Source organism: Palaemon carinicauda, chromosome 40 (genome assembly GCF_036898095.1).
Source record: "Palaemon carinicauda isolate YSFRI2023 chromosome 40, ASM3689809v2, whole genome shotgun sequence".
Taxonomy (NCBI): Eukaryota; Metazoa; Arthropoda; class Malacostraca; order Decapoda; family Palaemonidae; genus Palaemon; species Palaemon carinicauda.
The window spans coordinates 43,593,888-43,619,169 of NC_090764.1; the positions used below are offsets into that span (position 1 = coordinate 43,593,888).

General features: G+C 44.6%; 1 protein-coding gene across 1 annotated transcript in view; it reads left to right on the plus strand.

Annotated features, from left to right (window-relative positions):
- Positions 1–25,282, plus strand: part of LOC137631741 (uncharacterized) — a 220,245-nt gene that overhangs the window by 108,377 nt on the left and 86,586 nt on the right. Inside the window, exon 8 of the mRNA XM_068363651.1 lies at positions 22,757–22,945. Coding sequence (XP_068219752.1) covers positions 22,757–22,945 — 189 coding nt within the window. The remainder of the gene's footprint in view (positions 1–22,756; positions 22,946–25,282) is intronic.

Sequence of the window (25,282 nt, forward strand, 5' to 3'; positions counted from 1 at the left end):
CTTTGCTTCCAAACAGCACCATGTTACAGTATTTTTTGACCTTGAAAAGGCATATGATACCACATGGAGATATGGTATTCTTAAAACCATTCATGAATTGGGATTGAGAGGAGAGCTGCCACTATTTATTCAGGCATTTCTTTCACATAGAGTTTTTCAAGTGAGAGTGGGGGAAACTCTATCAGAGAGTAAGTGCCAGGAAGAAGGAGTTCCTCAGGGTAGTGTGCTGAGTGTAACCCTTTTTGCACTAGCAATTAATGGGATATCCTCAGCCATTCCCCAGGATGTTCTCTCAACATTATTTGTGGATGATCTCTCAATATCATTTGCTGGCACTAAAATGGCAATGGTTGAGAGAAAAATCCAACTCTCTATTGATAAAATTATCCAGTGGGCTGACATGAATGGATTTAAGTTCTCGACAAGTAAAACTACCATTGTCCATTTTTGTCGTATCCGGGGAGTACATCCAGACCCGGATATATACATTAAAAGTCAACGGATACCATGTGCAAGAGAAGCTAAATTTTTAGGTTTGATATTTGATTGTAGGCTTACATGGGTTTCTCACTTAAAAGCATTAAAAGCTAAATGTGTTGAAGCTCTGAATATCTTAAAAGTATTATCCCATACATCATGGGGGGCAGACCGCAGTACTATTTTAAAATTATACAAGGCCTTGATTTTTTCCAAAATTAGTTATGGTTGTGAGGTATATTCTTCAGCCACCTCAAGCCGGTTAAAAATATTAGACTCGATACATCATGCAGGTATTAGATTATCTACTGGAGCTTTTAAAACCTCGCCTATCCCAAGTCTCCTTGTTGATGCTGGAGAGTTACCTCTAGACCTTTACCGAATGTCTTCCATTCTTCGGTATTGGTTTAGATTGCAAAGACTCCCTAACTCTCTAGCCTTTCAGACTGCAAGCCTTGTAAGACACGCATCATACTTTGAGTTGCACCCAAAATCTCCTCAACCCTATGGCTTTCGGGTGAAACGATTATTAAATAGTCTGGATATAATTAGAAATAAGGTACTTCCATTCAAGGTATCATCAACGCCTCCATGGAAGTTACCAGAGATATCTTTTTGTAAATATTTTATTGGAGATAAGAAGAATATGTCAGACCTAGAAGCCAGGTCTCTTTTTAATGAACATGTTAAAGAACATAGAGGATCAACTTTTATCTATACTGATGGCTCCAAATCTGATGCTGGCGTTGGATTTGGAGTACATAGTAATGGTTTTAATTGTAGAGGTGCACTTCCTCTGACCGCTTCCATATTTACTGCCGAACTGTATGGCATATTAACCGCTATTGAGAAAATAGAATTGGAGAAGGAGGGTAATTTTACAATTTTTAGTGATGCAAGGAGTGTCCTTCAAGCTATGGAAGTTTTTAATTCTAATAACCCTCTAGTTTTAAAGATTTTAGAATGGCTTCTTATTATTGGACGGAGAGGTATAACAGTTCAATTTTGTTGGGTTCCAGCACATGTAGGTGTGTCTGGGAATGAGAAGGCAGATTCACTGGCTAAGGAGGCTGCATCCGAGTTGCTGCCAAGAAGGTATCCCATTGCCTGTAATGATTTCTTACCTGTCATCAAGAACTTGGTTTGCAATAAATGGCAACAGCAATGGGATAGTCAAGATGGCAATAAAATGCGAGAGATAACAAATGACTTATCTCCTTGGAGGTATAATATGATGCCCCGAAAATGGGAGACGTCTCTTTGTCGTCTCCGTATTGGTCACACTCGGTTGACACACGAGTTTCTGCTGAAGGGCCAACACCAACTGTATTGTGATGACTGCTTAGTACCTCTAACAGTAAGGCATTTGCTGACCGAATGCCCCAATTATAACAACTTGCGGAATAGATATTTGTTTGAGGCTCGAGGTGAGGGTGGCAGGTTCATCCTTGCCAAGATTCTTGGAAATGATGTGTCCTACCATGCAAGTGGCATTTTTAGATTTATTTCAGAAGCAGGTCTTCTGAAAAATATTTAACTTTTATTACATTCAACTTTTATGATTTTAATTGAATACTCTTTTATTTTTTATTTTATTTTATCTTTTATTTTTGTATACATAAATTAAATGTTACCGGCGTCAATGACCTCAGATGTCAGGATGCCTGAAAACTTTAAATCAATCAATCAATCCAAGTGTCTGTTTCCGGAGGAGTTGATTAAGGGGATGGCTGCCTCTCTTATCCAGAAGGATACTCATGACCTCATGGCTTCTTCTGCACGTAAGGCTAAAACCTTACCTTCCGTGCCTAGACCCTTCCGCCCTACAGCAGTTGATACACCTGCTTCTAGGTTCATCCCGCCCTTTCGTGGCAGAACCTCCAGCAGAGGAGGTACCCGTGCAGACAGTCACCGTGGCAAGTCCAAGAAGGGTTCCAAGTCCGCAAAAGGCAAGTTTTGACTGCCTTTCTCTCCAGACAGCAGTAGGAGCCAGACTCAAGACCTTCTGGCAAGCTTGGGAGAGCAGAGGTGCAGACGCTCAGTCTGTGAAGTGGCTAAGGGAGGGATACAGAATTCCGTTCTGCCTCAATCCCCCTCTAGCTACATCTCCCATCAACCTCTCTCCCAACTACAAGGAGAAGGACAAGAGGCTAGCGTTGCAACAAGAGGTGTCGCTCTTGCTACAGAAGGAAGCAGTGGTCATAGTCCGGGATCATCAATCCCCGGGCTTTTACAACCGTCTCTTCCTGGTAGCCAAGAAGACAGGAGGTTGGAGACCGGTGCTGGACGTCAGTGCTCTCAATGCTTATGTCACCAAGCAGACGTTCACGATGGAGACGACGAAGTCGGTCCTAGCAGCGGTCAGGCAGGAGGACTGGATGGTCTCGTTAGACCTGAAAGACGCATACTTTCACGTCCCCATCCATTCAGACTCCCAACCTTTCCTAAGATTCGTCTTTGGAAAGGTTGTGTACCAGTTCCAAGCCCTGTGCTTTGGCCTAAGCACGGCACCTCTTGTGTTTACGAGACTGATGAGGAATATTGCGAAATTCCTTCACTTGGCAGACATCAGAGCCTCCCTCTATTTAGACGACTGGCTTTTAAGAGCTCCCACAAGTCGTCGCTGTCTGGAGAATCTCAGATGGACTATGGATCTGACCAAGGAACTGGGCCTCCTGGTCAATTTAGAGAAGTCCCAGCTCGTCCCATCCCAGACCATTGTTTACCTGGGTATGGAGATTCAGAGTCGAGCTTTTCGGGCTTTTCCGTCGGCCCCAAGGATCAACCAAGCCCTAGAGTGCATCCAGAGCATGCTGAGAAGTAACCGATGCTCAGTCAGGCAGTGGATGAGTCTAACAGGGACACTTTCATCGCTGGCCCTGTTCATCGAGTTAGGGAGACTCCACCTCCGCCCCCTTCAGTATCATCTAGCTGCTCACTGGATAAAGGACATGACGCTAGAGACGGTCTCAGTTCCTGTTTCCGAAGAGATGAGGTCTACTCTAACGTGGTGGAAGAACAGCATTCTTCTCAAGGAAGGTCTATCTTTAGCTGTTCAGACCCCCGACCACCGTCTCTTCTCGGACGCATCAGACTCGGGCTGGGGTGCGACATTGGACGGACAGGAATGCTCGGGAACATGGAATCAGGAGCAAAGGACACTTCACATCAATTGCAAGGAGTTGTTGGCGGTTCATCTGGCCTTGATAAACTTCAAGTCCCTCCAGCTAAACAAGGTGGTGGAGGTGAACTCCGACAACACCACAGCCTTGGCTTACATCTCCAAGCAGGGGGGGACTCATTCGAGGAAGTTGTTCGAGATCGCAAGGGACCTCCTCATTTGGTCAAAAGATCGAAAGCTCACGCTGGTAACGAGGTTCATTCAGGGCGATATGAATGTCATGGCAGATCGCCTCAGCCGGAAGGGTCAAGTCATCCCCACAGAGTGGACCCTTCACAAGAATGTTTGCAGCAGACTTTGGGCCCTGTGGGGTCAGCCAACCATAGATCTGTTCGCTACCTCGATGACCAAGAGGCTCCCATTGTATTGTTCTCCGATTCCAGACCCAGCAGCAGTTCACGTGGATGCCTTTCTGCTGGATTGGTCCCATCTCGACCTGTGTGCATTCCCGCCGTTCAAGATTGTCAACAGGGTACTTCAGAAGTTCGCCTCTCACAAAGGGACACGGCTGACGTTGGTTGCTCCCCTCTGGCCCGCGAGAGAATGGTTCACAGAGGTACTGCAATGGCTGGTCGACGTTCCCAGGACTCTTCCTCTAAGAGTGGACCTTCTGCGTCAACCTCACGTAAAGAAGGTACACCCAAGCCTCCACGCTCTTCGTCTGACTGCCTTCAGACTATCGAAAGACTCTCAAGAGCTAGAGGCTTTTCGAAGGAGGCAGCCAGAGCGATTGCCAGAGCAAGGAGGACATCCACTCTCAGAGTCTATCAGTCTAAAGGGGAAGTCTTCCGAAACTGGTGCAAGGCCAATGCAGTTTCCTCAACCAGTACCACTGTAACCCAGATTGCTGACTTCCTGTTACATCTAAGGAACGTTAGATCCCTATCAGCTCCTACGATCAAGGGTTACAGAAGTATGTTGGCAGCGGTTTTCCGCCACAGAGGCTTGGATCTTTCCACCAACAAAGATCTACAGGACCTCCTTAGGTCTTTTGAGACCTCAAAGGAACGTCGGTTGTCCACTCCAGGCTGGAATCTAGACGTGGTCCTAAGGTTCCTTATGTCATCCAGATTTGAACCGCTCCAATCAGCCTCTTTTAAGGACCTCACATTAAAAACTCTTTTCCTCGTATGCCTAGCAACAGCTAAAAGAGTAAGTGAGATCCACGCCTTCAGCAGGAACATAGGTTTCACATCGGAAACGGCTACATGTTCCTTGCAGCTCGGTTTTTTGGCTAAAAACGAGCTTCCTTCACGTCCTTGGCCTAAATCGTTCGAGATCCCTAGCCTGTCCAACTTGGTGGGGAACGAACTGGAGAGAGTACTTTGCCCAGTCAGAGCTCTTAGGTACTATCTAAGAAGGTCAAAACCTTTACGAGGACAATCAGAAGCCTTATGGTGTGCTGTCAAGAAGCCTTCGCTACCAATGTCTAAGAACGCAGTTTCTTACTACATCAGGCTTCTGATTAGAGAAGCTCATTCTCATCTGAAGGAAGAAGACCTTGCTTTGCTGAAGGTAAGGACACATGAAGTGAGAGCTGTGGCTACTTCAGTGGCCTTCAAACAGAACCGTTCTCTGCAGAGTGTTATGGATGCAACCTATTGGAGAAGCAAGTCAGTGTTCGCATCATTCTATCTCAAAGATGTCCAGTCTCTTTACGAGAACTGCTACACCCTGGGACCATTCGTAGCAGCGAGTGCAGTAGTAGGTGAGGGCTCAGCCACTACATTCCCATAATCCCATAACCTTTTTAACCTTTCTCTTGAATACTTTTTATTGTTGTTTTGGGTTGTACGGTCGGCTAAGAAGCCTTCCGCATCCTGGTTGATTTGGCGGGTGGTCAATTCTTTCTTGAGAAGCGCCTAGGTTAGAGGTTGTGATGAGGTCCTTTAGTATGGGTTGCAGCCCTTTATACTTTAGCACCTAAGAGTCGTTCAGCATCCTAAGAGGACCGCTACGCTCAGTAAGGAAGACGTACTTAATAAAGGCAGAGTAATGGTTCAAGTCGACTTCCTTACCAGGTACTTATTTATTTTATATTTGTTATTTTGAATAACTAATAAAATGAAACACGGGATACTTAGCTTCTTTGTTAACATGTATGCTGGTCTCCACCCACCACCCTGGGTGTGAATCAGCTACATGATCATCGGGTAAGATTAATATTGAAAAATGTTATTTTCATTAGTAAAATAAATTTTTGAATATACTTACCCGATGATCATGATTTAAAGGACCCGCCCTTCCTCCCCATAGAGAACCAGTGGACCGAGGAGAAAATTGAGGTCTTGTTGACAAGAAGTACTTGAGTACCTGACCACAGATGGCGCTGTTGAGCACACCCCCACCTGGATAGCGATCGCTGGCGTATCCCGACCGTAGATTTCTGTCGGGCAACGGAGTTGACAGCTACATGATCATCGGGTAAGTATATTCAAAAATTTATTTTACTAATGAAAATAACATTTTATTACAGTTCTCCGCCTTCCCCCCCCTTCCCGTAAGTGTCAGTGGGGGAGGAGGGCGCATTCCTGGTGTGTAATTCTTATGTTCTTTTCCCTCGGGGTTCCTCTTCGGAGTTCCCCCGGGGGAATGAATGTTAACTAATTATTTATTTTATTTTCACAGTTAGCTATCTAGTTTTTTGTTTGCCTAATGCGCCAACGAAGCAGAGCTGTCCTGTTTGGGCCTGGGGAGTCTGCTGTTGCCGCCTCCTCTCTGGGACTTTGTCATGGGCGTGTTCCTTTCTCCTAGAAGTTCTCCCGTGACAGCTGTCAGCTCCTTAGTTCATTTAGAGCGCTCAGGAGGCTCGCCTCCATGGGTGGGTAACTTCCCTTCCGAGGGAGGTTCCCATCCCAGGTATGAGTTTTTTCCCCTTCAAGGGGGAGGAACTTCTCTTACCTTAATAGTTCCTGGTTGGTTTCCTGGTCCTCGGGCGATTATGCTCTTGGTGCTGAGCAACCGCTTTTGTAACCATGCTCAGGGGGCTGAGCGGTTGCAAGGCCGGACCGTGGAATTTGTGCAACTATGCTCTTGGTGCTGAGCGGTCGCACCTGCAGCTACGCTCAAGGGGCTGAGCAGCTGCAGGAGCTCCTCTTCGGAGGGTTGCTCTTTATAGGTCAGCTTGCTGATCCAACGGCCCTAAGGGACGCCTTCATCAGTTCTTCTTGTCTCTGCTACGAAGTGTTCACCTCTCTCGTTTGCGAGAGAGGACACTCATAGAGACTCCTCTTCGGAGGACTCCTCCTGCTGTTGTTGCTGATGTTGCTGAAGGCTCAGTTCCCCCCCTCCGAACATCCTTCGAGGGGGCAGCTGAGTCTAACGGTCTCTCCTGCGAGTGCCTCTCCCCCTCGGGAGCGTTTACTAACAGAGACTCCTCTTCGGAGGACTGATGATGGTGCTCCTGTCCGTGGTCGTCTTCATCTTCAGCCCCACAGAGGATCCTCCTCGACGAGAACAGACCGTTGCAGCTGCTTCGCTAGACCTTTCGGCAGATCGTTCGCGATCTCCGACACCTGCCAGACCTTCTTGTCTTCCATCTCCGTTCCTGGACGCAGATGCGCAGTGGGCGCCACTTCACCCCATTTTCCAACGGGCTCCGGTCCCTTCGGGGCAAAGGGCTTATCTCACAATGTGAGTAAGTCCCTTTAGTGCCAGGTTTTTACCTGTGCAACCTTGTTCTCCTGCACGCTCGCGCGCAGTAGTTCACAAACGCTCTCCTGCTGTGGACCAGACTTCTGCTGAATCAACACTCCAGCGATCTCCTATAGCTGAGTCTCGCCGTAGATCTCCTGATCGTCAGCGCGCCCTTTTCTGCTGTGCGCAATGCGCGCCAACTTCCGCCCTCGCGCCCACGATCTGCGGATCTGGGCGCAGGCAAGGAGATTATTTCCTCGCTGAACTCCCACGTTTGCCTGCTCGCCAGCGCACATCTGCGCGCCCTTTCCTGATGTGCGCAATGCGCGTCAACGTTTGCCCACGCGCCCACGATCTCCGGATCTGGGCACAAGCAAGGAGTTTATTCCTTCGCCTCCACGCCGAAGATCTCCTGCGCTCCCTCAGAGCTCACCATCTCCGGTGCGCACTTCCAGACTTGAACGAGTCTCTGCGCGCCCGCGAGAAGTCTCCTGTGCCCGCCCACGAGCGTTCGCCCTTGCGCGCAACCTCACCATCTGGTTCTGCACCCTCGCTGCTATCTTCTGGCCGCGCAACTGCGCGCCAACGATCTCCCCGGTTCCTGCCTCGTCGCGCGCAGTTCAAGAGGTTCCTACGCTAGCACCCTTCTGGAGTTTCATGCGAAACGCGCCCACGCGCAGTTCCAGTCCTAGCGCTCACGCACTCGCCAACGCGCCAGCACGCTTCCACATCACAGCGCGCCGCCCAGGAGGCGCCTAAGCTAGCGCACAGGTGCTCACAGGCACCCCAGGGCTCTCCTTACGCGCCAGTGATCTCCTAAGCGCCCGCGCGAGTCTTCGCCTGCACGCAAGCGTTTTTCAACGCGCCAACGCGCCCACGCTTCAGTTCGCTGTAGGTCTCCTACGCGCCCACGCGTTAACTCTCCTGTACGAGATCGGTCGCTTCGCGCCATCGCTCGCCAACGCGCCATCGCTCGCCAACGCGCCATCGCTCGCCAACGCGCCATCGCTCGCCAACGCGCCATCGCTCGCCAACGCGCCATCGCCTGCCAACGAGCCATCGCGCGCAAAAACACGCCATCGCTCGTCAGCGCGCCATCGGTCTCCCGGCTGCTAGCGCTCGCCATTACAACCGCGCGCCTGTGCGCATGCGCTCCCACGTTCGCCCGTGCGCGAACCAACGAGTTTACCACGGCGCGAGCGCCTGCGCGATTTCGTCCGCGATTCCCGTCGGGTTTCGCAACACGGGCAACCTGGCGAGTCTTCTGGAGCGCGTACTTCCAGATCATCGTCATCACGATCTCCACCCCGTAAACGCAGAGCAGCTCACGTGCAGGAGCAGGAAGAAGCTTCAGAGAGGTCTGGGCAACATTCTTCTCCTTCTTTTCAGGCAGGCCCCATCATCTCTACTCCTCAGGATCACCCGATCCCCTTCCCTCCAGCGGGAGTCGCTGACACTGCGGCTGTCAGCCGTCAGCAGAGGAGGTACTTCGAGATTATTGGGGAGCCTGGTTTAGCTCTGCCCCTCCACCATTCCGGGAAAGGGCTGACCAGGGAAATTTCTCTCGAGAAACTCTCCGCCCGGCAGGTGACATTCTCGGCTTCGGAGATCTTGAGCCAGGTGAAGGCCGCAAAGTGCGCCATGCAGGCCACTTCGTGGCTGGTCATCTGGCTTGGATCTCTGGACATCCTGTTGCAATCCGAGGACTTGTCCAAGGAGAGCACCAGGAAGACCATGGAAACTTTCCTCCTCTCGGGCACGAGCACCATCGATTTCCGGCTCACCAAGTTTCGAACTTGTGGGCAAACTCGATGTTGAAGCATTGGGATGCAGTGACCGAGAGGTTCGTTCCCAACCGTGGATGTCGGCAAGCTCAGACATTCTTCCATCCTTGGAAAGAGCTTGTTTGAGCCCAAGGACGTGGGACGGACAGCTGAGAGGTAGAGGAAATCGAATCACGATTCGCCCCTCCTAAAGGCGCTTACATCCAGATCCTACAAGCCTCCAGCGCCTCAACAACAACAGCCTCGTCAGCCTAGGACATCGGAACCGGCTCCGGCGGCAAAGACAAAGGTGTCTAAACAGCAGCCCCCTCCTGTCAGGGACAAGGAGGACGCGAAGTCCTCCTGGGGAGGCAATGATCCTAGAGGGAGCGGCCGAGGCCGCAAACGCTAGGATTGGCAACCCCCCTGCCCCCCAGTAGGGGGATGCCTAAAGTTGTGCGTTCAGGTGGCAGCAACTCGGGGCCGATTCCTGCACGATCTCCGTGATCAGCCACGGATATCGCGTCCTGTTCATAACATCTCTACCTCCCCTGACAGCGAATCCAGTGTTGCTGAGCTCCTATGCCATGGGATCGGCAAAGGGGCTTAGTTCAGCGTGGAACAGCAGGGTCGATCAGACTTGTAGTGAGACCACAAGACTTCAGGTGCACTCTGGATCTGAAGTACGGGTTGTTCCAGATCCCAATCCATCCGTCTTCCAGGAAGTACTTGAAATTCAGCCTAGACAACAAGGTCTACCAGTTTAAGGTGCTGTGTTTCGAACTCTCCACAGCACCGCAGGTGTTCACCAGAATGTTCACCCTGATATCTTCGTGGCCACACAGGATCGGCATCAGTCCCCTTCGCTATCTGGATGACTGGCTAACCCCGGCAGTCTCGGAATCGACCCTTCTTCGACTCCGAGACAAGCCTCTGAGACTTTGCCAAGATCTAGGGATCATGGCAAATCTCGAGAAGTCTTCTCTCCTTCCATCCCAACAACTGGGATATTTAGGCATGATATTAGACACCAATCTCCCAAAGCCTTCCCATCAGACGACAGGATAGCAAGGCTGTGGACAGTCGCAGAACCTTTCCTCAGACGTGGAGAGCTTCCAGCCCAATCTTGGTTACGTCTCCTAGGTCACCTTTCCTCCCTGACCCGTCTAGTTCCAAACGGCCGCCTCAGGATGAGATCCCTGCAATGGCGGCTCAAGTCCCGGTGGAAACTAGGCAACGATTCCCCGGACACTCTGGTCCCTATGGGACCTGCGGAACGAATGGACCCGCAGTGGTGGTTGACCTACGGGAACCTTTGAAAGGGAGTGGATCTTCTCGTCTTTCCCCCGCATTTGATGCTGTTCTCGGACGCGTCAAAAGAAGGGGGGGGGGCACGTTCTGAACCAAAGGATCTCAGGCCTATGGTCAGAATCAGAAGGTTCCTCCACATCAATCTGCTAGGAATGAAGGCCGTATATCTGGCCCTTCATCAGTTCCAAGAATCCCTGGCGGGTCGCTCCGTGAGCGACAACACCGCTGTAGTGGCTTATTTCAACAAGCAGAGAGGTACCTTTTCATAACAGCTCTCCCATCTTGCAGTAGAGATACTGAGAGGAACCGATTCCACTCAATACCACTATCGGCTCGCTTCATTCCGGGCAAAGGAATGTGCTCTCCGACAGTCTGAGCAGAGCCTCGCAGATAGTGGGTACCGAGTGGTCTTTGGACCCTCTAGTAGCCAACAAAGTCCTGATTTTGTGGACCTGTTCACGACAGCCTTGAACTTCAAGCTGCCGCTGTACTACTCCCTAGTCCCAAACCCCAAGGCACTCTGACAAGATGCCTTCCTACAACGGTGGGACACCATCGACGTCTACGCCTTCCCAACGTTCTGTCTGGTGAGAAGGGTGCTCAACAAGACCAGACTATCGGTCAACCTGTTGATGACTCTGATAGCTCCGCTACGGCATCATGCAGGGTGGTTCCCGGACCTTCTGCATCCCCTGACGGAACTCCCGAGAGAGCTTCCCCCACGACACGAGCTACTCAAGCAACCACACTGCAACATCTACAGTACCACAAAGCCGTAGCATCGCTTCGGCTTCACGCCTGGAGACTATCCAGCATCCTCTCACAGAAAGAGGCGTTCCGCAACAAGTTGCGGAGCGGATGTCTGGACACCTGCGCAAGTCATCCGCAGGGGTCTACCAGGCGAAGTGGAGAGTCTTCTGTGGATTGGTGTCGTGGGAGAGGTATCTCTCCCCTTGATGCCACTATTCCAGCAATAGCGGAATTATTGTATAGCTGCTGGAGGAAATGCGCATTTCGCTCTCGGCGGTGAAAGCCTGTCGCTCAGCCTTAAGCCTGGCCTTCAGGCTGAAAGGAATAGACATTTCCTCCTCGCTGGATCTTTCTTCGCTCATACGAAGCTACGAACTTACCTGCCCCCAGTCGGAAGTGAGACCTTCTCTATGGAACATGGTTCGGGTTCTTAGGGCTCTCAAGAGACCTCCTTGCGAACCTTCACGCCAGGCTTCTGATCGTCTCCTGATTTGGAAGACGGTGCTCCTGTTTGCTCTGGCCTCGGCCAAGCGTGCCAGCGAACTTCATGGTCTCTCGTACGACGTCGCCCATTTAAGAGGAGAGGGGGAGGTAACGTTCAGGTTCGTCCCTGAGTTGGTTACTAGACTCAAAATCTTGAAGTCTCAGACCTTTGGTTCGACTCCTTCGGGATTTCGAGTCTCCGTTCTGTAACAGATGACCCAGACCATCTCCTACTATGCCCAGTAAGGAGTCAGAGGTGTTATCTTAAAGAACAGCTGCAGTTGGTCCTCACGTGCAAGCCCTGTTTGGGAGCATAGGAAGAACGGAGAGGAGGGTCACCAAGAATACCTTTTCAGCCTGGATTCGAAGGGGCATCCATTACGCCCTAAATCCAGACCCTCCTCCGTCACGTCGCCTTAGAGCACACAACGTCAGAGGCATCACAACGTCCCTGGCCTTCGAGAGGAACTACTCTGTGACGCAGGTGCTACAAGCTGGAGTCTGGAAGCGTCAAACGACCATCACAGCCCACTTCCTGCAGGTCGTGACCCACAGGAGCTTCGATACGTTTTCTATCGGCCCTGTGGTGGCTACACAACAGCTGGTTTAACCTCAGGCTCCTTAATGGACAGGTAGCAGAAGGTTGAGGGCATTGTTACCCGGTTTTAGACTGCATGAATGAAAGAAGTATGTCTGGCCCTTACTTCTTTCTTCATCCTCTCCTCTCTTGGGGAAAGCAGCATCCTGGGTTCTCTTTATAGTTGACCTCAAACCTCTGCAGGTAAACCATGCTTCCTTGTGTTCCTAGTATTAAGTTAATACTGTCGCGTCCCCCATACCCTGACGAGGTGGTATTGGGAACGTCCTAGCCTAGAATTCCAGCTAAAGGACTTCAGGTCGACTTCCTAGGACAAGTCACACTTCTTCCTTCCACACACGAGCTTATGTAGGCCGCACGTTCCTTGCGGAGCAAGGAACTTGCGAGGTGCAGGGACTCTTTTTCTTGAGTGCTGCTCATTCGGATTCTGAGCCCCCGGGCAAAGCCAAAGCTAGTAAGGCTGGGACTTTCCATCCTTCCTAAGGGGTAAGTCACCCCATGTAAATAGCGTGGTTTGTATTTCGGTTACGGAACAAATGACAAATTCGGAGATAATTTGTATTTTTCCTAACCATACAAACCTTAGCTATTTACTCATATTTGCCCGCCAGCCCTGTTCCCCAAGGCAAGTCCTACCTCTAAGCGAAGTGAATCAGTTCACCGGTGTGTGAGGGGGGAGGGGTAGCTAGCTACCACTCTCCTACCCCCTCGCTAGCTAGCGAGAGGGTAGTTAACCCTCGTTAAAAATCTAATGGCTCGCCATTTCAGCTACGCCGAAAGTAATACCCCATGTAAATAGCTAAGGTTTGTATGGTTAGGAAAAATACAAATTATCTCCGAATTTGTCATTTTAGTGAAAAGTGATTCATGCCGATGATATGGAAATTAATCAAAGATTACCTAGCTACTGTACATAAATTATGATTTGAAATAGGTCACCTTTATTTAAGGTTCTTAATAGTTTACCAGCATCATTAATAATGAATGGTAGATTTATTAGGTCTGGTAAAGGTGTATGATTTTAATTTTTTACACCAGAAATTAAGACTGATTAAGTTTTGTACTTATGCTTCTAAATATGATATACCACAATACTGTAGCTAAAATTATTATTATTCTTTCCAAATAGGTAATCCAAGTGGTTTTCAGTATAGAAAAGTTATAGTAATCTCATTGTAGTGATTTCATCCAACCTTAAACTTGGTCTTGTTCCTGCATGTCATACAAATCCTTGTCCTTTAATTGGGGATATCATTTCAGCACAAGCTGGTATTTTCTGTTAAAATTGGATAACAAGCAGTTATCCGACTGGATATGGAGTGGGTCGAGAAGCCCCGCCCCCTTTCCAGTTGTAGAAATCTCACTTTCGTTTCAGCCACTGTTGTGTATGGATGTGTAGACAGCTCCTGGAAAATAAACTGTCTAATTTCTTTCTCTATTATAGGAAGTGAATGATCATTTGTGATGAAGTGGTAGCAAGAAGTTTGTGTTTGGCAGGAGAAAGGAGAACGTTGCATACGGTTTATGGCTAAACTGGCTGTTGATCATCACTCCCTCTGAGAATATGTAGAGCACATGACTGTTGGTAGTCATCCCCGTGCTCTAAGTGTAGGTCATGGCTTCCAGTGCAGTGGCAAGCGTACGCCCTGAAGTGGAAGAAACGTGCGAAGTGTTTGTTGGGGTTGGTCTGGGCGACGCCCAAGAAGACTCCAGGGAAATCTTATACTGCTACTGTCTCCCTGTGGATGCTATAGCTGCTGTCGCGCCTGTGCATACATCCCTGGATCGGTCCCCAAAGAGTACATTGCAGGTGTAAAGAAGACTCTGATCTACATCAGTTGAGTTTTCAGGTTTTGCTGGTGTGTGGGGAACTCCTGGTGTTCATCCCTCCCCTTCGAAGGCTGGAGAAGCTTTGACTTTGTTCTTAGGAAGGCTTAGTCTTACTTTGGGCTCGTAGTTAGGCCCTCCACGACTTTTTTGAGGGAGTTGGTAGCAAAGGCCACCTCTCTCCCATTGAGATACTACCATTAGAGCGTTATTGGGGCCTTTGACTGGTCAGACAGTACTCCATAGGATCTTTCTCTTTAGTTATGGTTCACTTTCCCATTGCTTACAAATACACCAAATATTTTGGCCTATTCTTTACATATTCTACTCTGTCGTCATACACCTGACAACACAGAGATTACTAAACAATTCTTCACACAAGGGGTTAACTACTGCACTGTAATTGTTCAGTGGCTACTTTCCTCTTGGGAAGGATAGAAGAGACTCTTTAGCTATGGTAAGCAGCTCTTTTAGAAGGACACTCAAAAATCAAACCCTTGTTCTCTAGTTTTGGGTAGTGCCATAGCCTCTACCATGGTCTTCCACTGTCTTGGGTTAGAGTTCTCTTGCCTGAGGGTACAAAGGTTACACTCGGGCACACTATTCTATCTAATTTCTCTTCCTCTTGTTTGTTAAAGTTTTTATAGTTTATATAGGAAATATTTATTTTAATGTTACTGTTTTTGAAATATTTAATTTTTCCTTGTTTCCTATCTTCACTGAGCTATTTTCCCTGTTGGGGCCCTTGGGCTTAAAGCACCCTGTTTTCCCAACTATGGTTGTAGCTTAGCAAGTAATAATAATAATAATGATAATAATATGATGATGATAATAATGATAATGATAATAATAATAGTGGTTAAGTCTGCTAAGGTAGCCTCCAACCTGGCAACAGGTAAGGTGTCAGGTTCGGGAGCCATGGTCTTGAAAGGTAAAGGTGAGGGCTAAAGGAAAAGGTAAGAAGTGTTGTGTTACCCCTATCCCTTGCGTTACCCTGAGCCAGTGCTTGTGATTCCCATCCCTTCCCTTGTGTCTGTTGCCTCGACCCTTATGCCAGGGAGTTCTGGGCCTGTTCCTTCTCTCTCAGTGTCATTGGTTAGGCCTCCAACCCCGCTTATTGCAGGGTTGCATTTCCTTTGGAGTGTTCCTGCTCGGCCCCCTGTGACAGTGTATCCCATTGTTGTGGCTCCTCTTGGATGAACCTGTCTTGTTTTCCCCTTCTGAAGAGCATTGTCATCGACGGTTGCTCAGACCTTGACCTCTCTTCTTGCAGAGCCAGGAGCAAGAGTTAAAAAGAGGAAGAAACATGCAAGTTGTTTCTTTTCCTACTCCCTCTCTTTGTCCTCTGACTCTTGATTCCAACTCTTCCTCCCAGATGAAGAAGAGGAGGACAAAGAAGTTCAGGAAGGCCATCCATAGTTGTAGGAATAGGGCCTCTTGTGACACCACCTCTCTCTTATGGGGGTGTTGGATGATACCTGAGTTGTTTAGGCTGGTACCATGTGATCCGGCTGGCCCTGTGCCATGGCCCGGGTTTGTTCCTGGCAGTCCCTGTTTTCCCAGCTACCCAGGTAAGTCGGTTGTGAGATAAGTCTATTGTCCCATACACTTCCAAAATTGATGGTGGAGCTTCAGGGACCTCCATATGCAACACTGGATGCCTGCTCATTCGTAAGTACAATGGCCTATTGGAGGCTAGCTTAGCACCTCCTTCAGGGAGGACTTTGGTTATTAATTGGCATTTTGGTGCCCCTCAAGGTTTGAAGTCCTTTAATGACCACGCTAAAAGGATATCCTTAATTAAAGGACTCAGGTTTGTATGGCTTGGAAAAATACAGCTTACTTAAAAAATGTGCAATGTTTGTTGCCCATCTACTGGATCATCAAGAGTAAGTCTAACATCAGTGTAGATTCTGATGGTTTCTTTATATGGAAAAGTTGAAATTTCTCAGAGCTGTACAGGTGTTCAGTTTTGCACTAGTCACAGAATTTTGATGGTCCACATGTTCCAGTGGTTCTTTGTAATCAGACATTCTGCAGGTGCTTGGTGTAGAGCTACTGCTTGGTACCTCTTCTTTAGTTTTTATGTTCCCATAACAGTTGCATGTTCTTATATGTTTGTTGTAAAATTGGTCCTCCATATCTATGGATATTACATTTTGAGAGTCGAGGTGTGTAAACTGTCTTGGAAATAGCCACTTCTTCAGATTTGGTAGAATAATAAGCTTCCAAGCTTACCTCAATTGGTTTACTAAGTTATTTCTCATCCGTACGGTATGGAAAGTTTGAAAAGGTGATACTTTCTCACTTTTATTGTCTGCCTCAGAGTTTTTTACGTAATGTACTCTTCTTCCTTTACCACAGGATGAGCTGAGTTAAAATAAACTAATTTCTCGGTATGTTAACCATTCGAAAAGGGGGCTGCTGTAAGTGGGTGTAGAGGACTCATTTTGACTGTAGATGTAATATTGCCTATATTTAAGCCACTTGAGTTAACTAGTAATGAGCTAGTGGCCAAGCGTGCAAGCGAACAGTGTAAACTGTCATCTGATACATGATGAAAATGATTGACTTTTGTTGAAACTTTCTTCACTTAATCATAATTTAGGGGAATCACATGATATGTCATGCCATTTACCTAAGTGATATTGTATGAGATTATTTAAGAGCACTTCCATTAGCAAGTGGAGGTATATTAGAATCTACACTCTCAGTCTTCTGTCTCTCATTTTAATTGTCTTATAGAGCAACTAGGACTGTGGTATTATGAAGGTTTAGCAGCAGAAGGTAATGAAGTACAGTATTTAAAGAATTTGAGGCTATGCTTCAGGTTTTTGAATCTGTAGTGTGCAGTGAACTTTCAGTACCGTAACTGAAGGAAACTCTGTTGATATTATATTGATATACTGTAGGTATTATGTTATGTTAGGCAATGGAGAGGGGGGAACCAGACTTACTTCTTTTAAAGGAGGGTTCATTGTACTTCTAAATTTTAACAAAGAAAGCAAGTGATGTCACAAGCGCGTGAAGTGCATCCCAATAAAAAATGGCTTAATTTTCAAATTGTCCAAAGGTGGAGGCTTGTCATTATTGACGTCATCCTCGCTGTAATCAACTAGCCTAGTCTTCCCTGGCTTTTCTCCTGAACTAACGGCAAGTTTCCTTTTATACTTTGAACTGTTAACTTGATCTGCAATAATTGAAAAATAGTTTTCTATGAGTGATTCAGTGAGTGAAACACACACTTCACAAGTTATTTAAACCATAGTATTGTCCCTGGTATGATACCCAAGGGAAATGCTGATCATAATCTCCCAGAAACAATTCCCATGTGCATTCCTTGCAGTAATTGCTAACAAAACCAGGGAAAGACATCCTATTGCACTGTAAGCAAACAATGTGATTTCAGTTGATATGACTAAGAAACTGAAGGGGACAAAGAATATCTGGTGCGGCAGCTCTGGTGTTCTTACCACTTAGCACTAGAAGGTTCCATTCTTTTTTTAAGGCATGGATTTATTTATGGAAAGGAAAATGGGAAATCAAAAACAAATTATCGGTAAATGACTATTAAACCGAACTTCTTGAGAAGAAGCAATATGAACATCAGAGGAGGTTCATAGAAATAAATGACTAATTAACTAACAGGTACTTATACATTTCCTGGAACTTCCTCATAGATGAAAATTACCTTTCCCATTCATTTCACCTTACCTCACAATAGATGAGCAGGTGAAACCCCTGATTCTTGGAGTTAAGAAGTATATATTATAGATGTCATGTAGAATCATAGATGTCCTATGCATATACTGTACAGTAAACTTAACTTCCATCCTTCTAAATGAAAAATGTATTATTAGCCATATAGAAAAGATTCTATTTGAAATTAGTGGTAATAATACAACAAATATGTTTTACAATGTTAAAATGATACTACAGGTACTAACAAAAGCCAACAGGAAATTACATGTACAGCACAATAGTAACCCCAAAAAGTGTCAGAATAATGTTATCCACTCAACGGGATATACACATTTACTTAGGGGGCTGGCCGGCTAATGTTGATTTTTAATGACAGGAGTTTGACATTCATACCACTTAATAAGGTGACTTAGGACATCTCCAAACTGCATAGGAGTTTTGCCTCTGACCTTCGGTTTTGTGACGCCAGGGCAATTTATCCTGAAAATTAGTGTTTTTCAAATTCTAACTCCTCCCTTGATAATTATTACTACCCTGTATAAGACCTGATATCATACATATACCAAGGCACTTCCGGGATAGTCGACATCAAACAAATAAAAAAAAAGGGGGACCATTCCTCTCTACGTTCCTTCCAGTCTGCAAAGGGACTCAACCGAGTTCAGCTGGTACTGCTAGGGTGCCACAGCCCACCCTCCCCCGTTATCCACCACAGATGAAGCTTCATAACGCTGAATCCCCTACTGCTGCTACTTCCACGGTCATCCAAGGCGACCGGAGGAAGCAGCAGGGCCTACCGGAACTGTGTCACAATCGCTCGCCATTCATTCCTTTTTCTAGCATGCTCTCTTGCCTCTCTCACATCTATCCTCCTATCACCCAGAGCTTTCTTCACTCCATCCATCCACCCAAACCTTGGCCTTCCTCTTGAACTTCTCCCATCAACTCTTGCATTCATCACCTTCTTTAGCAGACAGCCATTTTCCATTCTCTCAACATGGCCAAATCACCTTAACACCTTCATATCCACTCTAGCTGCTAACTCATTTCTTACACCCGTTCTCACCCTCACTACTTCGTTCCTAACCCTATCTACTCGAGATACACCTGCTATACTCCTTAGACACTTCATCTCAAACACATTCAATTTCTGTCTCTCCTTCACTTTCATTCCCCACAACTCCGATCCATACATCACAGTTGGTACAATCACTTTCTCATACAGAACTCTCTTTACATTCATGCCCAACCCTCTATTCTTTACCACTCCCTTCACTGCCCCCAACACTTTGCATCCTTCATTCACACTCTGATGTACATCTGCTTCCACTCCACCATTTGCTATAACAACAGACCCCAAGTACTTAAACTAAGCCACCTCGTCAAGTAACTCTCCATTCATCATGACATCTAACCTCGCACCACCTTCCCTTCTCGTACATCTCATAACCTCACTCTTATCCACATTAACTCTCAACTTCCTTCTCTCACATACCCTTCCAAATTCTGTCACTAATCAGCCAAGCTTTTCTTCCGCATCTGCAACCAGTACAGTATCATCAGCTAACAACAACTGATTTACCTCCCATTCATGATCATTCTCATCTACCAGTTTCAATCCTCGTCCAAGCACTCGAGCATTCACCTCTCTCACCACTCCATCAACATACAAGTTAAACATCCATGGCGACATCACACATCCCTGTCTCAGCCCCGCTCTCACCGGAAACCAATCGCTCAACTTCATTTCCTATCCTAACACATGGTATCGACCTCCAATAATATGAAGTTTTTTCTAAAAGTAATTTTTATGCCAAATATGCTTTTTTTTCATTATGGTAAAAAAATAAACCCTAAAAATTAGGCAAAAAAATTAAGAAAACAAATATGAAACAAAAATTGGAAAAAAGGGCTTCATTTCATTGTTTTATAATGTATTTCTAAGTTATATACCAAATTTCAAATCTGTATCTTTAAAACTAAGGGAGACTATTGAATTTGAAGGTCAATATGTATATTTTTGAGATACGGCATTTAAAGTTTTTCTTTGAAATGATAAAATTCTTGCCAAAAACCAGAAAAACAAACGTAAAAATTAGTGAATGTCAGAGGGTGTTCAAAGTTTTTCTTTGTATTTTTACAAAGACAATATTAATAAATCCTGATTATTATGAATTTTATGTTCCTTTTTGGATATTGATAAATGAAAACAAAGTTATTTATCATAATTTACTCATAAACAAAGATCCTTTTGCACAATATCTTGCTTCTTTTGGCTCGTGTCAGGCTAGGCCATCGCTTCTCCATCCACACTACTCTCTCTCTCTCTGCACTACTGATATTACCCTCTTCTGAACTCTTAATAGAGCTAATTTTCTTCTTCCTTATGTTAGCAAGATGATGAAATTGTCCTTTTCTCTTTGAAATGATAAAATTCTTGCCGAAAACGAGAAAAACAAACGTAAAAATGAGTGAATGTCAGAGGTAAAACTCAGACATGTACTCTCTCTGAGGTTTGTGGTACGACTGAAGGGCGAAGAGTGTAATTTACCATGTAATACATTGTTTGTAATTTTTGGAAGCTATACAGATGCCATTGTTCACAATTTCTTTTACATTAAAATGTAATAATTATCAAAATTTACGATAACACATGAAATACAGTACTGCATTTTCTTGTGGGGAACAATGTTTATGGTTTATTGAGTTACTTGTACTAATTACCCTATAACTATGAAAGTAAGAGGAATTTTGACAAAATATTTTGTATACGTATTCTTCATTGCCATACGAAGCTCAGTAAATTTTTTCAAGATTTTGTGTTTTCCTTCCTATACCCTCATATATTAGCATTCTAGCTTGGCCCCTTAAGTGAATCATTCATCACTGTGACATTAATAGACCACTTGCTCTGGGCCCTTTTTTTCCTTGATATTAGTACATAAAAAGTCATAAGGCATATTTCAATGGAAGAAGATATACTGTATAAGGACAGGTAGTCTTTAATTGATGGAGAACAAATGGTAGTGTTAATAGGAATAGAGAGCTATCGCTAACAGTGGAATATTCAACTGGGAGAAAACATAACACAGCATCTTTCAAAAATAATCGATTTGTCACCCGACTGTAGTATAGTGAGTGATTCCTGAGTAAAAATATTTGTTTATTGACAAATGCTTTTGGAATAGGAGAAGTATTTATGCAGATGAAAGTAGGATTGTATAAAGGAACCTTTGACTCAAGTCTTCAAAAAATTTTAGTTGCATTAGCTTGGAAAACCTAAGTGAAAACTTTTAAGTAAACCTTATGTAAATCATTTGAAAATCAAGGGACTATGAGGATAGTAAACACATTTAAAAGAAATTATGCTGATATGTTTAGCATAGGTATAAAGTTAAATATGGTATGCCTTATCTACTTGAATTGAACATAAAAAAGGTGACAGAAGGAAAATAATTAACTAGTCATACGATATGCACATTTTGGAAGGAATACAAGTTAATGTTTTGTTAGAAAGTCTCAGACTGATGAAGATGACTTTTGCTATTGAAATAGTAGTTTAACCAGACCACTTAGTCATATTTTCAAGCTCTCACAGTATTGACTTGGAAAACTTTTGGATAAAGAATGAAAGTTTGAGAAAGTTTAAATTGAGTGGCTAGATGGGAAGAAACCAAAGGAAGTAAATGAAAGTAAAAGATGGAAATTGGTTTGGCTGTGGTTCCTAAAAACACTGCAAAGAAACTTCACTATGTTTACGGCACACCATGGAAAACACACGGTAACCATAAACCCTCGTACATTGTCACAAAAGCCATTGGAGTACTGTTAGATGAAGGTAAATGATATAAGTATAGTCTAATCTTATTTTTTGACAAATATTAGTTGCTCAAGAGTCTGGTACTCTATAAAGCAATATTTAAAGGTGTATATTCATAGTTATATAACACCAAATACAGAGCAACCCTTGGCAGAAAAGACCAAAAGCCACTACAGTATTACATAAGAGTTTGAAAATTCACTTGTTGAACACTATCATTTTCAATTTACTATCCTAGATGAATATGATCTGCTGTATTTGGTCACATATTACTTTATGCTTTTACATCGTATAAATTGAAAATACAAATAAGCATTTGAGTTATGTAATCCTAATTGGGAATACAAAAGAGCATTGAGTTTTACAAGACCAAATACAGCACAGCATACTCAATTACACATCGGGTGATAATAGATAGAGTGAGACTAATGTTGTTATATAATTGAATTTTCAAGCCTTTTATAATGATGGATTTTTGTCTTTTATGTTTAGTATTTTATAACTGAATTCTTTCTTTTATTGATTGTTATATAACTATGAATACTGTTAATTATGTCTTGATCCCAAAGCTAAAATACCCAAGATTTTTTTTGTAATTATATAAGAAATTAGGCAATTTGAAAGTACAGTACCATTAAGAGTGCATCCATTATTCCCGGATTTTCCTCATTTGCTGATTTCTTTGTTATCCTACATTTGTGAATGACAAGGTCTGACTTGTATAAAGGAAAGTCAGCATATTGAAGCTCTAAAAGTTTATTTTACTAAGGTTTTAGATTTAGCAATGAAAGAATGCATGTTAGTAAAGGTTGTTTTTCTGAAGTTAATACATTAAGAATAATTTAATTTTAGATAGGAATTTACTGAGTTCATTGTTTAATAATGGTAAATATGGACTTTTTATCAATATTATCTTTCAAGTGTCATAGATGGTACATATTTAATGTTGCACTTATTGGTATATGAGGTATTGCAGTTGCTGCTGTTTTTTTTTAAATGTAGCTAATACATATAGCTGTTTATATGGCTTTTATTTTTCCTGTAGTTGAACAAATGTTTGTGGGCTGTTACTTTTGTTACCTTTATTTAGTCAGTTGATGTATTGGAACTGATGTGTTGCTTTGGAAATTATAAAGCAGCTTAGTAAAAGGATGCAAAAATAAATTACCTCAAAGAAATGTTTTCTCTTGATTTTTTTATTCCCACAGAATTTTCTCTCCGAAGATTTAGCAAACTATGCAGTGTCATCAATTCTACAGAATCGCGAGGAAGCATTAAACTCTAATTTAATTGTTCCACAATTGATAACTGCAATAGCTGCATGTTCATCTTCCAATCCAGATCATAGAGAAGTGGTGGAATTCCTTGTAAACCACGAGACAATGGCTCTAGATTCGGTATGTTACTTTAATTATTTGTGTAATGCTTGCTTAAATATTATTTTGGCATTGATAGAAAATGGTACCCATTTGTACACCTACCTTAGAATAATTATAAGTGTCTTTTTTGGGCTCAGCCATGTCGTCCTGATGGAAGGTCCCTTTAGGCAGCATTCTAAGGGATATTTGGGTACAGTGATACTCCCAGAGAATTAACCACAGGTTTCCAGAATTCTAACTCCTGGCGCGAGTATCCTTAATATAACTTTTAAGGATATCGCATAATATCAGGGGACGTATTTCTTGATACGACACATGGCAATCTTCACCCCAAATAGATTTTACGCTTTGAGGGGGAAGAGTGGAAAAGTTGAAGGGGAGCCGTTATCAAGGTTACCCGGTGGATCCCCTCCCAGTACTACTACAGCGAACTATTCCTTTAAACGTAGCCATTTAAGCACGGTGTTCTCCCACGTTGCTCTCGGTGTTGTTACTGTTTTTCAAGGAATATTACCATGCAATCTCCAGCATCTTCCTCTGGAAAGTTGAGTATTTAATCTTTCCTGTGTATAATTTTTGGTGTCGTATGCCATAAATGCTTTATTTAGTTAGTAGTACGAGGTTCCCGGTATTTAGCTATAAAGAAATTCTAGCTATTTAGGCAAAATTATACTAGTGAAGATAAGATCTACACATGTAATATTTCCTCTTCCAAATAAAACGTTTCGATTGTATACGATAGGGCCTCGGTGGTATTAGTGTAGCCGAGATCCTGACTCGAGTTAGGCTAGCCTAACGCGTTTCACTATACTTTAGTAACGTTATCCCCCCTTTAACCTCTAGCATCGTTTTATCAATTCAGTCAGAGATATAGATATCTCGTAGAATTTCTATCATAATTCAATACTCTTCTCTTTTAGAGAAAATGAGGATAAACCCTTCCTTCCCCCTGAGTGCCGCCAACCCAAGCGACAACCCTATCCTCTGTCATTGCCATTGAGTAGTGTACTCCGGCTGGACTGGGATAGTGTTTTCTTTCGATCTTCTTTGCCGGTGAGTATCCCGGCTTTGAAATACGACAGTAATTCAGGGTATTCTGTCTTGTTGCCGACAACGCTACTGATGGGGGCCAATAGTCATTCCCCTGCTGGTTTCATCGTTGCCGACATAGGAAGCTCGGCTTCCCTAGTCCACAACCGAAAGTGGGTAGTATAATTGCCGCCATCTTTCTCCCCTGTGAACTAGAAGACATGTCTTAGGCTAGGGAATCGTTATTCCTCTGCCGCCCAAGACGGCGCCGGTATAGGGAACTATGTTTCCTTGATTTACAGCCGAAAGTAGGAGGTATACCTGCCGCCATCGTTCTATGTAAAATATAAGATCCATTCCCTTCCCCTTCTGTCCTTTAAACGATTCCTGTGGCCAGTATTCTACAATCACACCCGCTTGTCGGGCTGACTGAGTTACCGGCCGGGCTCCTACAAAGGCGGTTATGTTGCCGCTTCGACCATCTCCCTAACGGAAGCAAAGCTCCAGGAAAGGTTGACCCGGCCCTGACGGCTGCCGATGGGAAACCCATTACAACTTTGAGTATTCTTCAGTCCTCCCTTGGACTGCCATTCACAAACCCTGTAACCGGCAATACAGTCGGCAACAGAAATTGTGACTGGATGGAAGCTAGAATTAATGCATTCTCTCCCCTTCCATTTGAATCCTCATTCTGGAAAGAAGGCAGTAGAGACAGTAGTCCCTACAACCCTAATTATTGTATTAAACTATAATAATACGGTGGTCCTTCTCTCCATTCTTTCTCTCTCTCTGTTGGCTAGTGCCGCCAGGTACTAGCCTAACCCGGTAGCATACCGGCAAAACTACAGTATAAGACAATACGGTAGCCAGTATTCCTGCAGTATAACAACACAGCAGTTAGAAAACTACAGTATATAATGATACAGTAGTATGAATTTCCAACATACTCTGTGTATCCTTTCACAGTCCATTGTTGAGACCGTTTCGAAAATGTTGAGGGAAGTAATCCTTCAACATTCTGATGTATCCTAGATCATTGGAACACCAATGATTACCCGTCAGTATTAATATTCTACAAGTGGTGGAGATAATGTTAGTATACACTGACTCCGGCTCTACGCACGAGAGTTATTCCACTCTGTATTTTCACTAATATGGAAATTAAAAATAATAATATTGTGGGAGGTCACAGCAATTGCCTGGACGGGAAACACAGATATGTGTCTTTCCTATTTCCTTTCTAGCTTACTCTCCTAAGCTATATTAATAATAGTAATGTGTACTTTTTTTAATGCATGGGAAAATTTATCAATGAGATAAATTACC